The following is a 17,441-nucleotide window of genomic DNA, read 5'->3' on the forward strand; positions in this document are numbered from 1 at the left end:
GCACTCCATTGTGAGCCAATCCCGAGTTCCCTGTGTAAATGTAGCCATGCAGTTGCTCTCTGGTGACCCCCGTCCTCCCCGCCTTCTATGTACATCTATATATATATAGAGTGTATATACATATATATACTCCGATCCGATCCGAATCCCTTTGCTCCTGGCATTGTCAGTGAACATGGCGTGGGATTTAAACGTTGTGTCAACGGTGCAAAGGTAATAAAAGTAGCGCACTCTTTCTCCTGCTGCAACTGAAATTAAATATTAAATGCATCCCCCTTGAATGCTGATAGCTCTGGGGGGCTTTTGGGGAGGGGGGGTGGAGGTTGTAAGGGAAAACATGGATTTGCCACTTGTGCACAGATAGCAATCTTCCTGATTGGGATAGAGATATGGACTCCAGAGCAGTGTCGTCCAGGTGGTGACAATGAACGCATAAATCTCTTGGATCGATTGCACACTCTTTCATCGGACAAAGAGGAAAATCGCATTTAGATTGATTAGTCTTGTAACATAGTTACATAACATTCACACACTTGCCGTTGGAAATGTCTAAAAATTAGATCCCAGCTCCTAAGCTTTCATCTCGATTGTTGGCCAAGCATTAGCAGAAATTTGGCTGATATCTATATCGAAGCATAAAATATGCTAATTTTTTTTAATAAAATCTCACATAAAAATACCTTAAATGCTGCTCGTCGCTTGGCCTGCGACAAATTCGAAATCCCCGGCACGTCCTGAGCGTTGCGTTATAATCACGTATACGCCGCGTTGTGCCGCGAGCCTGGTGCCTGTGGCCAAAAAGCGATTGCGCCGAGAAATGGCTTTAATTTTGATGTGAGGAATTGCCATTCAGGCTTTCAAATGCGCCCGTTTTTTCGGTTTGGGAACTTGTTAAAGTTTAGTAGGCCTCAAAATGTCATAAAATTTAATGCCAACTCCCTTTTTCTTTTTGTTGGCTCTGTGAATCTGACCATGGTCATTTGTTTGGGCTCTTTGTGGGGTATGTGGTGTGTGCCATGTGTGTGGAGATGCTGCTTGTTAGCGGCATCAATGCTGATGATGGCTTTTTGTCTTTGGACGCGCCCGTTTTTATGCCACGTCATAAAAGCGGCTTGAAGGCGTCACACATTACCCCACCTTTTGGCCACAAACAATGCTGCACTGTAAAAAATATTGGTGTGATTCCTTTTAATTCGGTGTAAGCTATAAAAAATGATATTTTAGAACTTATATTTCTATTCTATACACTTAGATCTTAGAAAGTAAAATAGAGCATCTCTCTATAAATTCAAACTCATGCCTGATTTCGGCCAGTGCACACGTGAAGTGCCTGCTTTTTTTGGTATATTTAGCTCGTTAGTCGCGCTCTCGCCTATTTTGAGAAATTGTAGCTGTCTGCTGGAGTGGCACTGCATGTCCCCGAATCTGGATCGAACTTCGCCATCAGTCTGTCTGATTGATTAATACATCAATTTGTTATTGAGCCATCTATCTCCTGGTAGCACCGTTTTCCGCCGCTTTTATCCGACCGTTTCCTGCCGCCATGGGCTCCCTCCCATAATCATCATACACTTGACACAGTTTGCAGCTCATTTAATCACCACAATACCGCATAAAAGCTAATTGTGCAAATTCCTTTTCTTCCCATTATTCCCCCATGTCGGATCCTTAACCGCAAGAACTTGCCCACAGGAATCGACGACAAAAACGAAGAAGGCGACAACATATGATGAAAGTTCTCCTTAATGACACGCACAAAAAGGCTGAAGGGAACAAAAGGCGGTTTGGTTTTTCTCTTTTTTTTTTTCTTCCGAAGACCGTAAATGCCACAGTGGAAGGGGATGTCAATTTAAGGGTCGACTACGTGTTTCCTTGGCTCTTGGCGGAGCAATTGACACCCGGAATCGGGAACTTCAGCAATTTAAAGTGCTTGTAAGAACACACATTCGAAATTCTTTTGCTTCTCAATATGCCTTAAAGTTGAAGTATTCAAGATTAAATTCAGTAATTCTATGAGCATATATTAAAAAATATTTAATATATATTTTAATTGAAAAGCAAACTAGAGGGAAGTTTCCGAATAGTGTTGGTTTGTGAAAAACCTGCTAATCTCTTATGGCTTCCCATCTTTATAGCTAACAAGTAAAGTGCATTATTCTCCGAAAAGGGGGAAATTAAAGGATATCGACTATTAATTTTTATTAAAAGTACTTGATGCGGCAGCAGCACTCTATGAAGCTGCATAAAAACGTCTTTGTCTTTGGCCCACACTCTATCGACCCGATTTGCGGTTAGCTTCATCGATTCTTGTGTTAAATTTTAATTGGTTTTCCCCTCTTAACCGCAAGACTTCGTTTAGCAAAGAGTCAAAGACTTAAATTGATTGCCCCAAACGCAACGAACTTTGTCTGCCCCATTCTGTTGTTTCTTCTCCTGCAGCAGTTTCCCTTTTATTTCTTCACTTGCTGGAAGAAATGCACACTGGCCGTGCTGCAGAAAGAAATGGTATCAATAGATGGTTTAGGCAATTGCCCCACAGACAACGTCATAAATTATGCAGTTTATAACGGTTGGGAGCCACAGAGGAGACGTCTGTGACAGCATTCAATATGCATAGTTAAGCAAGTTGTGCAATTTGTTTGATTGATTGACTGCCTGATTGAGCCGAGGTGCGCCGAGTTGCATTCAGTGCAGTTCAGAGTTCACTTGAGTCCTTCGAGTCGAGTGCAGTTTAGCATTGGCTTTACTTTTGCAGGGATTCGGCTGTTAAGGGATGATGATTGCCAACGGCTTCAGTTGGAAGTTAAACTTTGGCCGTATGACCTTTGCACTGGCAGAAAAGTATGTCGCAGAATTGAAAATAAATTAAATGTCCAACATATTTTTAGATTTAATCAGTAGTTAATCTATTTAAATTAGTTAAAGCAGATGCATATCAAGTAGAAATGCTATTGCACCCTTGACATCTTCCCTCTCGATTTTTCCTGTGTGTCCTTGTTGCATGAGGCAGCTGCTTTCGTGTCCCGGCGCAATTAAAAGCCAATGAAGAATCACGCTTTTTAATTGTTTGCACTCGCTGCCTTTGATTGGCGCTTTAAATGCGGAGCGCACATCAAAGTTTAATCGCTCGGCGCCGCACGAAATCGAGCATAGGCAAGCTAATTTGCAGAAGGCCGGGGTTAAAGTGCGGCTCCCCAGCAAATTGAATCATTTTCTACTGGAATGGGATGCCACTGCTCGCTCAGGCAGAAGTTGAAATCTATTTATATTATATATTCTTATCGCAATTGGCGATCAAATTAATTCATGCCGATTGATTGCTTTAATTGGATCAATTACAGTAGCTACTCGAATGGCTAAGTGGAGATTTTTGGATCTCTGAAATGACCATTAGCACAATTGAGTTAGTAGCCCACCGTCTGTACTCGACTTGTGCAGTTTCCGACTGCGTGGCTAATGATTTTATGCTTTCCTTTTATTTCAATTTCAGCAGTTATTATAATTTTATTTTTCCTTCCGTTGCGCATCGTAAAATCAAGACCGCAGCACACAAAAATTCACGAAACAAATTTTGAGCATTGCTTCCTTTATGAGCAACCACATTCCCCCTCCCCCTGCAAAGGCATCCTCCGCTCTTAATGTTGTTTTTTTGTGTAAATTTATAATAACTTGCATAAATTAAGGCTGGCGCGCTTGCAATTGAACGGAACTCAACTCCACCACCGCGGCGAAGGGGAAACTGAACGAAGGTGTGGTGAATTGCGCTCGAACGGGGACTCCCCTGATTTCCCCTGTACAATTTTTTGAAACTTTGGGTGTGTGTTTCACTTTCTGCCTTTTGGTAAATCTCACATAATGCCTATGGAAATGGTCAAAGGGTCCTTCGTCCTTCGTCCTTGGGTCGAATTGGCAAATTTTATATATGATTAGCCAAACTGGCACATGTTGGCCAGATATTGTAACATAACATTTATCTGTGCCTCCCACACGTCGAACAAACTAATGAGGGTCAGCATTTCTGACATCGAGACACGCCCACAGGCCCCGCCTGTCATCCCAAAAAAAAGGACCTTGAGGTCCGTCCTGCCTTTAAGTTCCACAAAATCTCACTCCTGCCAACTTTAAATTTGCATTTAAATTTCTTGTGTTCTCGCCGTCGCCTTGCTCTTTTCCGGGCCGCTTTAAATTATGCATCAAAATAGTCCACAAATGTTTGTGCTCCCAGTGAAAGTAAAATGAGTGAAGGTCGGCTGAGCGGCTGAGCGGGCGGGCACATAAAAAAATAAGTAGTCTGTGGGCGTGGCACTTTTCTGGGCGGCTTGCAATATTTGCGATAAAATTGTGAGCCCCACTTTTTGGTCCTGTTTTCATGCACATAAATTTGCTTTAATGCGCTTAGCAAGCGTTGGCAGCGCCTCGATTTTCCTCGTCTCTCGAACTTTTAGTCCATCTATCTATCTCTATTTGCGGGGAACATAAATCGAGCCAAGAATTTTGATAATGACACGCAGGCCTGATTTCCTTTTTTATATTGTTTCGCTGTCATTTGCCTTTTGCCCCAAAAATGGTTTAATTAATTAGGGGGCAGTATTTTAATTAGACTTAAGTGCTGCTGCCGCTGCGGCGGCAAGTCCAATCATTAAATGAGCAAATGCTTTAAATGCCAGTAGGTAGCTATAAGATGCGTGGGTTGCTTCTGGAGTTTTAACGGCTCATTAGGAAAATTTGGAAATATTTCGGGTTGATTACAAATAATTGGGTAGATGTGCATAATTTAGTATGATATATATTATGTGCCTTATGAGTTTATAGAGCATATTGTAATTGGCTCTCTTAAATACATAACTATAATTATAAAAACCAATTCTGTAGCATACTTTCCAGGGCATCTTGAACTAAATAACTCGTAAGAGCCAAGAGTCCAGCAAAAAAGCTGCTTCTTAATCAGCTTGAATTCGCTGCCGTCACTGGCACTCAATCGCAGAAATGGCGAGTGGGTCCTGGGTTCCGGGCCAAGAACATATCGAGTAACCCATTTGGGGCCGCAACCAGAAACTGACCCACTGAGCATGCAAACAAAGGCGTGGACTTGCGACTTGCCAAGACAATGCTCGTGGCATCCGTATGTGAAAGCATTTCGGCGGACGACTCCGTGTGCCCACGAATGTTTGTGCGACTGTGTGCATCTTGGCCAAACAAGCCAAACAATGTAGACAATTGCTTTTAGAGCGTTGACTGATGACAATCGCAATCACTTTGCCGCCCACTCAACCTAGATTTCCACCAGCTAAAGCAAACACGGCAAGAGGCAAGAGATTTCGGCAGTAGAATTTTGGATGTTGTATGTTGGATGCGGGATTTGGGACGATGATGCTGCTACACGTATCCGATCTCTAGTTTCTAGTTTCCAGTTGCCAGTAGTCAGGTAGCGGTGGCATTCGCTGGCGCTCAATTTGTAGTTTTCGGCATGGATTACACATACGCCGTGTGGTGCATTCAGCTCGCTTGTCAGCTTATAATTCAATTCGCCAGCAGATGCAGCTGCTGCAGCATCTGTAGTTGCTATATCTATATCAGCTGCCCCAAATTGACAGACAAACTGCACAGTGCCGTGTGCATGGCAAATTGCATTAGCTGTCAGAGGGAACTTTTAGCTTTGATTGTGTAATTTATACAAAGATTTGACCTGCACTCGCTTTGAGTTCGTTTCGCCATGCAAAGCCGTCGGCCAATAAGTGAAAAGCATTCTTTGCGCGGCTCAAAGTGAAAGTTCTTTGACGTGCAGTACTTTTTGTGAAAGAATGAGCTTTAAAACCATCAAAGGTAGCGATTGTGTCTGAACTTTAGCTGGAAACTTAATCAATTTATCGCATTAAACGAGCATTATCGAAATACTTGGGGACAGTCCAAGTTCCGAAATATAGCAATCCCAAAGTTGTCCCACATTTCGACACTCACGCATGACAGGAATGAGTTCAAGTTGCTGTCAGTGGCAAAGATTTAATGCTTTTTGCGCTCACCCAGTCCGTTTTTATTTTTCTCCCCGTTGCTTTGCCCTTTATTGAGAAACAGCTGCCATCATAATTCAATATTTTACACTCGAATGTACACGGAACAGAACTTGACAGCGACAACAACAAGGATCTGAGCAGCGAATGAAAATGTTTACACGCTGCTGAGCTGTGAGCTGCTGAGCACTTCGCACAACCCCGGCCAACTAACTGAACCGAATGAGTGACTTCCCCGAGGACGAGGAAGGGGTAGGGTTCTCCAAGAGGCGCCAGCACGTCTCCTGAACGTCCTGGGTGACCATAAGGAGCAGCAGCTGTAGCCTGAGCCCTGTGCCTTGCACTGAAAGTTAAGTGAAATATGTGTGCCTTATAAATAAGATATTGTTTCGATCAAGGACCAAAAAGCTATTCAGCTGTCTTTTTGCAATTAGAAACATAGCTAAAAGTAAGCAAAGATATTATTATGAGAAGAAGCACTACACTTTGAAAAAATTTACTACAAAAACACGTTACAAATTTAAAGGCAATCAAATTGAAAGGCCACAGTATTTTTAGTAAATATTTACTGAACATTCACGTTTCTCTCAGTGTAAGCATGTAAGCAACAGGCAGCAGAATCAAAGACGAATTGTAGCCACGGTAACCACGGTTGGCCAGCAGCCAAAGGCCTTTGTTTAGGCCCACCTTCCACCCAGCGTGTGCTTGGGGCAATTAGCATGGTGTAGTTAATAATTACATTTAAGTCCCCCAATTCGACCCGCCCCAAATTATGGGGTTTCATGGCTGTCACGCCAGCCACGTCTCATTTAACATAATGATCCTGACTGCATTCGGGTGTGGGTGTGCGTGGTGTAGTGGCAGCCAGCAAATTCAATCAAAGATTCTCACACAACTCAACTGCAGTAAAATGGCTTACCGCAAATGCCAAAAATAAGACCAGAATTGCAGGTAAGCAGGCGCCTGGAAATCCAGTTGGAGCGGCAACCGAAACCACAGTCCTGGTACCCAACAGACAGCTGGCTATAATCCATTTTGTGTGGGGCTTTGGCAACTGCACTTTGAGTGGAGATTGCCGATACCTTTCATTTAATGGGGATATTATACAAACAGTTTGTAAATTCAATCGGTTAAAGGTCAAAGGGTATTCAGCCCATGCCGGGGCTTTAAGCTCTCGAGTCTTTGACTTTTATACAAACATGTATACAACGTTTATGGTATTGTTCTCATTATTGTTACTTAAATACGAATATTCAATCTATCTACCGGATTTTAATCTCCTAAAGCGTTGCACTTAACGACTCGTCTGCTGTCTGACTTCAATTTGCCGCCTGATATTTAAACGTCGGAACACCTGTGCGTATGAGCAATAAATTCGCAGTGAATATCACGCATTCGCCGCGTTTAACCTTTGAAAGAAATTGTGCGCTCAAAAAGCATTTTAAAGTCCTATTACACACAACGAGAAGCGGCAGAGCCACAACAATTTATATGGAACACAGCTTCCCCTATCTGAGGAAACCGCAGTGAAAAACGGAAAACTTTTTCCAGGCTCGATAAGAGTTTTTTAATTTGTCTAAAAACGCGCGGCAAAGGTGCGGGAGCGGTGGAGTGTTCCCTGCCTCTATCCCTATACCTATACATATATATATTTGTACATATATATTCGTTTTGGGCGGAAGTCGTCGAGTGGGCGTGGCCGCGTTGAGAGGCGAACTTTTTAGGCGGCGTAATTTATGCACAATGAAAGCGTTTGGGATTAAGGACACACAAAAACACCGCCAAACGGGGCGTGGCAAAGGCGTCGTCTGTGGCGCGGCGTAAAAAAGCAAGTGCCCCCTCCCCTCTCCTGTTTATTTTTTTCTTTTTTTTGCAAGGCAGACAGGTGTAGCAGGCAAGCCGGAAAATTAGCGGAAAGCGTCAAAAGCGCTCCCCAAACGGCAATGTCGCGGCATGTCTAACCTTAGTTGGAACCCCTGCCCCCTGGAACCGCCCACCACTTTCCCCGTTTTTACCTGAGGCACCAACTTTTTGCATAACCGCAATTAAACACTTGGAAAAATATCAATACTTTAGATCAAAGGAACTAATATTGAATTATTTTAGAGTGTTAATATTAAGTCAACTTCATTCTAGGAACTCCAAAAGCAATTAGTTCGCTTTCCGATTGTAACTTGCTTATGTAGAGGATTAAAAGCTTATTGAAAATTGTTCTGAGTGCAACTGGCGCCACTAACTAACTAACTGGTGCAAATGAGAGCACAGTTTATGGCTTATTGTCGTTGGTGTTGGCGTTTCTGTTTCTGCTGCTGCTGCTGCTGCCATTTTCGTGTTGACAAATTCGCCGGCGGACAAGTTGGCTTTTTGTCTCCGCGTGTGGCACTTGCCACCGTATAGTTTAGTTTGCCTATGCGTTTGGCTTCTGGTCCTCTGGTCTCCTGTCGTCCACGGCGTAATTACCTGGACTCCGGGCCATAATGGGAGCACGTTGTTTGGCAGCTGCCTGGCGGCCACATCGGCTCACAACAACAGAAACAGGGAAACGAGCGTTTTGGGCATGATAACTTTGTCCCAAAAGTTGTGAATGGGGAAGCGAGCTGCGAGATAGGATAACTTTTTGCCCGAATTCGTGTTTGAATTGGTTCGGGGGCTAGTGAGACGAACTAGCCGGGCTCAAAACACTTTGATTAACTTGAAAGTTGGGGCGTCGTTCCAAAGCACGGATGCAAGGCGTATTTGGAGTTCATATTGTTCGCCAAAGTGTTTTTGAGAGGGTTTTTTAATAGATTTAACTTTATACAAGAAGAACTTGCAGATTAAAGATATTACATTTTACTGCTTGTACCAATCTATATTTATTTCTGAACTCTCATTTTTTGCGGATTATAATGTAAACATTTAATTTGAGGCCACAATTCAAAGTTGTTGTTGGTGTTTCACTTTGTTTTCGTTATGGTTGTTTGTCATGCATATCAAACGCTTCATGGCCAGTGGATGCTCCCCAAAAAATGCCCTCCTTATCCATGGGGCTTAAGTAGCCATTGTTTTTAGTGTTGTTATTGCGTTGAGTTTTTTCCGTTTGTTTGTTATTTTTTGGTTTATTTCTGGTTTTGCCTGCGGCTTTGGGGCGGCTTAAAATTGGATTTGCGTTTCGCTTTGACATCGCGTGTTTTTGTTGCTTAGCCGGAGGAGCTCTGTCCACTTTTTAGAGATTTCTGCTCACCTCCACACACTTGTAAAAATGTCACTTTAATAACTTTGTGTTGCTATCTTGTTTTGGCTGCATTTTTTCTCTGGTTTTTTGGCTTTTATTTGGTCGTGTTTTTTGTAGCACGTTTTAATTGCCCTTGCAGCAGCTGGCAACAATTCTGCTTTTGGTTTTGGCTCTTCTTCATCCGTTATTGTCGTATTTTTAGACGTGCCACAAATCCCCAACAGGCCAAAACATGGACAAAAAAAAAAAAAGAAACATTTTGTTTTTATGACTGCCAAACATGAAAGAGACACGAGCAACACAATGCGAACAATGTGTGAGATTTCGCACGTCGTTATAAATAGCAATAAAATGCTACAAAAAATTTGTCTTAGAGAGGAAAACAATTTCCAAATTGGGGAAACTCAAATTGTAAATTATAATTTGATTCCATAAATGCGGGCCCCATTGTGTGGCGGCGGGAACACGCAAATAATTTTCCAGCTCTCCCCGGCCAGGGGTCAAAGTTGAGCTCCCTTTCCACACTCCACCCCACCACACTCCACTCCTCCGTTGGAGGCATTAAATTAGCAGTCTGTTTGCCAGTGCTTCCCCCTCGATTCAACCAACTTTTCTTGGTAAGCTGCTTAGGAACTGCAACAGAAATGTAACAAAGTTTCGCCAAAGTCCACCGCAAAGTTATGGCCACACAAAAGTTAATTCTGAATGGCTGCGCCTGTCGCTATGCAGCACATTTTCCACAGATGAAGGGTAGCACAAGGACTATCTGCAGACGGATGTCAATTCTTACGAGAATTCACAATTTTATACAATACTTGGTGTATAATCCTGACTAAATCCTATCTTCAAAAACAAAGTAACAAATCGCATAAACTATAAGAACTTCCAGATTCTAAATCGAATTTCCTCAATGAATTACTTTAGATGTTTATTGAAATCACTCGAAGTATCAAACACTTCTAAATTACGCGGTATCATGACTGCTCTTAATCATTTACAAAATCTTTTTCAATTACAAGCGGAATGTAAGAAACAACACCAGGGCTATAAAATTCCCTCGTAATTATTTGCACAAAATGCTTAATTGTTTGCGTTTTACAGCGAATTTCGTTGAGCGCCCCTGGCAAATATTGACGCTCATCAATGGGTGTGTTTGTGTGGCAGTGAGTTTTCCGCTGGTGGAAAAATTATCGCACAGCGTGTGAAAAAAGTGGAAGCTGCGCGCTCTTTGTGGTTCAATTAAATAAATAGGCTTATTTTTTTATGGAGCACAGCGACCGCGCCAAGTAAAATTTAAATAAAGAACGTGAAAAAAATGGCGCTTGAAAATGGTATACTCGTATGTACATTGTACACTGTGAATTACTGAGTGTGTGGTGTGTGGTGTGTCTGTCGAAGCATTGAACCAGTTTCAAAACGACACGCACACATGTGGAGAAGATGGTGGACCAGGAGAGGGAAGAGCTGCAGCTTTTAGTCAAGTCTCTGGTTGTACATAAAAAAGTCAACAGACAAACAAACAAACAAACATGTAAATTATGAAAAATGTACTAACAAAGCAGCATAAGCACACACACACCAACACTCAGGCTGAGCACACGCTCGTTCCAACAGCAGAGTCCACGAAATTAGAATCTTTGGGTGCCTAATTCACAAAAAGAGTTTCGGGTTGAGGGTAGGTGCTGCTGCTCTATTGATATAATATTTCCAGTTCAATTCCGACGTTCACTGGCCATTGTGGGCCAATCTTCACCAGCGTCATAAATGCTCCGTCATACGATCTATTGTTACTCGATCATGGAAGCGTTATAAGCACGTTTCTCGTCATCCGACAGCGGAGATCCCTCGAGGCTCCAGCGATATTCGGTACGGGAGTGAAGGGGCGGCAGTGGAAACGGATATGACCTCATCAGGAAGAACAGGTCTAGTTTTGGCTCTATGAGATTTCCATTGCAACTGCCTGAGGTGCGTGCGTCACTCCACTCCGGATACATATTTGGTGGCATGCTGGGAAATGAGTGGTCCATTATGGGTGCGAGATGGAGATGCAAGCCTATTTGTTGGTTTCCTTGGGAGTGGCACTTTTTTTTTTCTATTTTTAAAAACTTTGAATTTTGGAGACGGGTGAAGCAGACAGCTGGTAAACGTCTGTTTTCGCCTGAATCTACACAAACTGATTAAAGAAGGCAGGGTTTCTGAGTTGAGACATTAGATTGAAGCCTAATCGGGAAATGAACAAGAATTCGCACCATTATGATATGGCAGACTTGAACTTTTCGTGTGCCCTCGACTGTTTGGGAATATGTACATTCAGAATTACTGCGTCTCGTTAGCCACCGACTGAGCCTGGTCTGCCTTGCGCTGCTGCCAGTCTTTTATTTATTTTTTTTTTTGTTCTGTATAGACTCTGTCCAACGATGTAGGCCGGCAACAGCAATAACCCAACTCATGCGCCTTCCGCTCCTGACTGCCCGCCTCATCCTTCCTGTTGCGAAGCCATCACCTCGCCGCCCCACCTGAAAAATGCGCACCTGTTTTGTTTATTTTGACTGCGCTGTTGTTGCAGTATCCGCTTCAATCGCGTTGCCGCTGCTCCTGCTCCTGCGGTCCGGAATTCGCCTCTGTTTGGTGTTTTTGTAGCTTTAGCCCAGCTGTGCCGCCATGTTGTGCATTTAAAGTGCAGCTCATCCAGCTCGAAATCCAAGGTAGCACTTTTAAGCACGTTTCAGGATCATTTGCTCACAGTGCCCCGTATTAAGTTGTAAGTTGTAAAACATGGGGCACATAAAAACGAGGCATTGCACCTCGCATCGATCAAAATAATCCAGAAAATGCAGGTTAAAAAGCTTTGAGTGCGCTGTTCCTGTTCGTTTTATTTGAGTACTACAACTGATTTTATGTGCAACTGCTAAACTCACATAATTATACAAAAATACAAGATAAACTGGAAAAATAAAGCGGATAAAGTGCCCCATTCCCACAAAGACAATTGCTGGTCATCTGCGGTAAGGAACTCATTGCAAAGTATGTCCGCTGGCGATTGAATGGGTTTGAGCATTCCGCAGTGAGCTGAAAAAGGCAACTTTAACTGCAACTTTGACTGCGGGTTACGCTTAATTAAATGGCCAAGCATCAGACCGAAGTAAATACCGGGGTTAGTTTCCTTTTGTTTGTTTGGAAAAAGCGCCCCTCCCCATCTGCCCCCGCTCATTGACAATGCAAGCCGGGGCTAATCAGTTGAGAAAATTTCTGTGAGATGGCTAAAACCAAACAAAAGAGCTAAAGCTCGGACCCTTCGGGGGCTGCCTTAATTAGCGCTGCAAACAAAGGAAACTTTCCGAGTTCGAGTCCGAGAAACGTTGGGTCAAAAGTGCCAATACAATGTGTAAATATAAATGAACAGTGGTGCAAAAGCGTTCTTAATTATTGCGCATCATTGGAGACGGGCGGAAAATGCCGGGAAAATGCCGAGAAAATTCCGGAAGAGATACCTCGAAGTCAGAGACGGTGTCGGTGATTTCCGAAAGGTAAATGACAGACGGCTTAAGTTATTAATATATTTCCGTCGACTGCGTAATTCGACATCAATCAAGCCAGTCGACGTTGGCCTTAATGCTTGCCAAATTAATCGCAATTGTATTGAGATTGATAGGAGCAGAAAATCGTTGATTTTCGAAGCGGCGAACACACGAATTTTGCCCATTTTTTATGGGGCCAATTAAAATGTTTGTTGTGCATGTGCTGACAATGCTTAAAAGAGAAATTAACAGGGAAATGTGTATTCCACGCTCGGAAGAGGCAGGCAAATGGATGCTGTGTAAAAAGAGGTTAACAAATAGTAACTGGAAACGATGAAAATGTTGCAGGGGGGCTTGTTAAAAAACTCACAGCAAGTTTATACGGGAGACAGATTGGATTTTCAATACATCAGCGATTTTATCCGCATCTTCTGCGCAGTTAACCCCAAATAGCAGAGACTATTCGTACTATTAAATTCCTGTAATCAAGAACTCCAACCCTAATAATCATAAGTGGTCTGGTTGCTTGAAACTTCTTGGCAAACCTTTTAAGGAACCCACAACCGATGATAAAACCCCGGCTCAACCACAATAATTCAATTATGAGCTACCACATTTGCGAGCTCCTTTCTCGCAACAACGACAAATTGAATAAGTTGAAGGTCTTCCGGCTTCTCCTTTTGGCCAGGATTGCGAAAGCTTTCAAAAGTTCCAACTCCAATGCTGGCCAAAGTGTTGCGGAGCATATAAAGTTATAGTAGTGAGGCAAAGTTTTTAGTGTTTTAGGCCTACGGAAGCGGCGGACAATTTAACTAAAAGCGGTCATGACCATTTAAAAGGTGTTCGCTGCTCGAATGGCCATCAGCCAGGCCATTAACATTTATGCGGCTACTTGTTCGATGGCATAAAACTCACTTATTCGGAGCGCACAAATCCAATTGAAATCGTTCTGGCGCTGAATCCATTTAATAACCAACATAAATACTGTTCAAGACGCTTTACGACTTGAGTGCGCCGCAGGAAACTACTGCCAGCCATCAAGAATGAAACTTTCCCACTGGCGCACAGATAAATATGCTTAAGTACACATGAGTCCAAGTTAATAGTAGCACAGACATGGTTTAAAGTATACCCTTTAACGGAGTTAAGACAACTATAATCGAGAGGGTCGGAAGTATGCAACAGGCCTTTCTTCAATCGTGTATCCAGATTTAAGCATAGTTCTATTCTGTTGAGCACATGTGTGAGTCTCTTAGGAAAGACGTGTTCGTGTGAACATAACTCTATGCAAATGTGTTTGGGGCGTCGATTCCCGCAGCGACACTTTATGATATTTACACGGAGCAATTGAGTAGGATGAAGCCGAGAAAACGAGAATATTTTCAATATTTTTGCTGATTAATCTAGGCCCGTAGTTCGCTTTGGCCTTGGCCCAATAGTCTGCAATCTATCCGCTGAAGCGATCTGCTAAGTAGATTTCGCCCCCCTGCATTGTATGGCTCATAAAACGCAATAAAATAGCCATAAATACATAGTGGCAACAGTTCTGCTCGTTCGTTCTTCCCATTCAATGGCTGCCAAATTGAGTTGAAACGATGGCATATTATTGTGTAATTGCACTTTATTGCCATAAATAAAAGTTCTCAAACGGGTTGGCCGACATTTAAGATGTTTGCAACCCCATCTTCCATCATGTTCCAGCTTCCATCTCCATCTCGTCTCAATTAGGCCACAAACAGTTGCAAGTGCAGTTGAAATATTTAAGCAATTTCCGCAAGATTTCTTAATTAAAAAGTTGCTCCGTCTTGGTGCCTCCATCTCCATCTGGCATCCTTCGCGTTCGCCGAGGTGTCAGCAACAATGAAAATATTTTCTACTTACCAGCCAAAGTGTTTCGGAATTTTCTCCATACACTTCAAGCTCGCCGCCAATTCGCCTTTGCACATTTTTCTTCATTTACTTTCGAGCGAAATCTACGAAATTTCATTTGCAGTTATGTGCTGCTATTTTCCCAGCCAGCGCAGACAGCACAAAAAGCTGCAACTATAACACGGCAAGCGTTCTGTTGTCCAGTCACTACTGTCGAGCCTAAAATATTTACCCAGCTCTTCACATCGGACTCGTAGTCAAACAATTTGGGTCCGGGCTCGGGAGTTCCCCGAAAAAGAGATGTGTACACAGTCCGAAGTTATTATTGTTGCTCCCCTGGAGAAAGTAGGGACTGCTCCTCCGCTTTCTCCCCTCTTTAATGCCATTTTACTGACTTCAATTTGGCTCTGTGTGCCTAATGCGAAAGATGTCCATTGTCCACGGGAATTTGCTGCACGCTTCACTTCTTCAGCTGAATGTTGTTGAAGACAAAATTCGAATGGCATACTTTCAGGCCATCTATTCCCGGTGATTCGAAGACATTTCACCACTTACCCTATGAACTTAAAAATATTGGAAATAATATATTTACATTTTATAACTGAAATTTTACCATGGTGATACTTTCTTTCCATACTAGAAGTAAGAAATGTTTTCTTATATTCAATATTATATATTTTTTTGTTTATCCAAATCCTTTCTTAGATCTGAAAGAACCTCCGTTGTTAGGGTATCGAATACTTGCTGCTCTGCTCTGCGAACTTTTACCTTATTTTCAGACTCTTTCCGCCCCACTTCCTCATCTTTTGGGACAGGTCAATGCGTTTCGAAACTCACTTGTTATTACCCATAAAATTTGCTTGCCCTTGGCATAAGAAAGCCGTCGAGTGGAACGAAAGGAAAGTGAGGTGAGTGGCAGAGATATGTGTGTGTGATATACAAAAGGGAAATCTGCTGTCCAGTTTCCCAGTCCATGGTCCATTCTCACACATTGTAATTGCATTTTAAATGGCTGCGTTTGGCAGAGTGTTTGTGCGGCTGGTTTTGGTTTGGGGATAACCTCAGCACGCACATGTCGCCGCATGGCCGCAAAATATGGTAAATTAATTCAATATTAAGCAATCAAATATTGTCGCCACATCATCAAATGCTGCGGCCTCGAACGTCAATAGCCATGTGTGTGACTTGTGGTCTGGTGTTTGTATTTGCAGACGCCCTCAATTAGAATACGGCAAATTGAACAGCAGCTGAGGATTCAGCTTGGGATTCAGTGAGACAAGCTCTCGTCTGGGCCTGAATGGATTGCAATCAATGCCGCAGGGGTCACGGGATTCATCTAACAATGCGCAGTGGCGCATTTATTACATTCTGGCGCCACGCCCACATATGATTGGCTGCCCATTTCGGCATTCGCTGGAGCGAGCTTCCTCCTCTGCATTTTTATTAATTTTCCGCTTTCCCAGCCAGCTGCCACTGACTCCGGCGCTTTCCTTTCGCTTTTCTCGTTTTCCGTTCCCTTTGCCCCGCTCGAGTGTTGGATTTTTGCATGCCCGCCGCCTGTATGCGACAAAAGAATTTAATTAAAACGCGTGGCCGGGCATTGTCCTCGGGACTCGGCTGGCATGTCCTGGCAAAAGGATTAAGACGCTGCTGGTGTCATTTCAAGGGAATAAGATCGCACCTAGATGGAATGAACTAGGGGCTCGGATAACTCCACGTTGACTTTAGTCTGCAAGGGGATTTAAGGTGGCGTTCTACTTTGTCAGGAAAGTGTTAGAAAATTTAAATTGATATTTTCCTATATCCCTTTTCCACACTTCCATTCTGTAACCATCATCTGTGGTACGTTCGAACCCCTTTTGGAATCAGCTGTCATCTCTAACAGTTGGTTGAGTTGGTTGAGCTGATGTCATTTCAGTTGATTATTGCCACGACGTTGGGCAAACATAATTTAAAACGTGGTCGTAACTTTGCAACAATTATAATTTGCATAAAACGCTCAGCTCAGGTGTAAAGTGTGTGTCTGTCTGTCTGTTGTTTAATCCGTGTGTCACTGTGCGAAATTATAAAACTTTTTTAATTACACTCACATACATGCACACATACTCATGGCCGGGAATCTGGCACTCTGTTTTGACATCATACATGTAGTAAGTAGACTTTCTGTTTTTTTTGGGGCCAAGATGAAGTTAAAGCCACATTTGTGTGTGATCGTAGCTGTATCTGTCATACGCCACGTTGTATACGCACTCATTTTGACACTTTTCACATACTTTTGATGTGCATTTAATTGCAGCAAAAATATGAAATACGTTCTCTTTGTTTTCTTGTCAACGGAATTGCTGAAATGTCGAGCATAATGGAAACAACAGCAGCGGAAACAAATTGGAAAAGTCTAAAAAAAGCAAGGGTGTGCGATTTTGTGTCAAGGGGTTTAGAAAACAATGCTGCGAAGATGTGTCAACAGGACTTGCGCAACAAAGGAAGGAGAAATTGGGAAAAAGCTACCGTCATTCTGTGTAATGCTGTAAGCAAAACAAATATTTATGATCAAGAGATCTTGGCATGCGTTCTAATCTCTCCCAAGTCCCATTGTTCGCAATCGTTTCGAATCGTTTGTCGCCTTTATTTATTGATTGCATAACTATCCACACCATAAACAGACAAATTTAACAAGACATTTGTTTGGATTGTCTTTGGCTCTAACGCAATTTTCTCCTTTCGGCCATCTGCATTTGACATTTGTCTTTCTAAATTGTGTAGCTCGGAAAACAAAAGGAGGCATTATATATTTAAATGAATCAAATGAAACGTCATCTGCAGCAAGAGCCT

The 17,441-nt window shown here is 42.7% G+C and overlaps 1 protein-coding gene across 1 annotated transcript; it reads right to left on the reverse strand.

The window, feature by feature from the left end:
* Window positions 1–10,754: 10,754 nt before the first annotated feature.
* On the reverse strand, window positions 10,755–11,405 carry LOC27206262. Its single transcript, XM_016170423.3, has one exon. It carries the CDS (start codon window positions 11,247–11,249, stop codon window positions 11,010–11,012), a length of 240 nt encoding a protein of 79 aa, XP_016029955.1. The 5' UTR covers window positions 11,250–11,405; the 3' UTR covers window positions 10,755–11,009.
* Between the last annotated feature and the right edge of the window lie 6,036 nt (window positions 11,406–17,441).

Source organism: Drosophila simulans, chromosome 3L (genome assembly GCF_016746395.2).
Source record: "Drosophila simulans strain w501 chromosome 3L, Prin_Dsim_3.1, whole genome shotgun sequence".
Classification (NCBI taxonomy): Eukaryota; Metazoa; Arthropoda; class Insecta; order Diptera; family Drosophilidae; genus Drosophila; species Drosophila simulans.

What these genes read in the sequence shown, in the direction of transcription:
- LOC27206262 (XM_016170423.3), bottom strand. Translation starts at nt 11,249, where the DNA reads ATGGACCACTCATTTCCCAGCATGCCACCAAATATGTATCCGGAGTGG.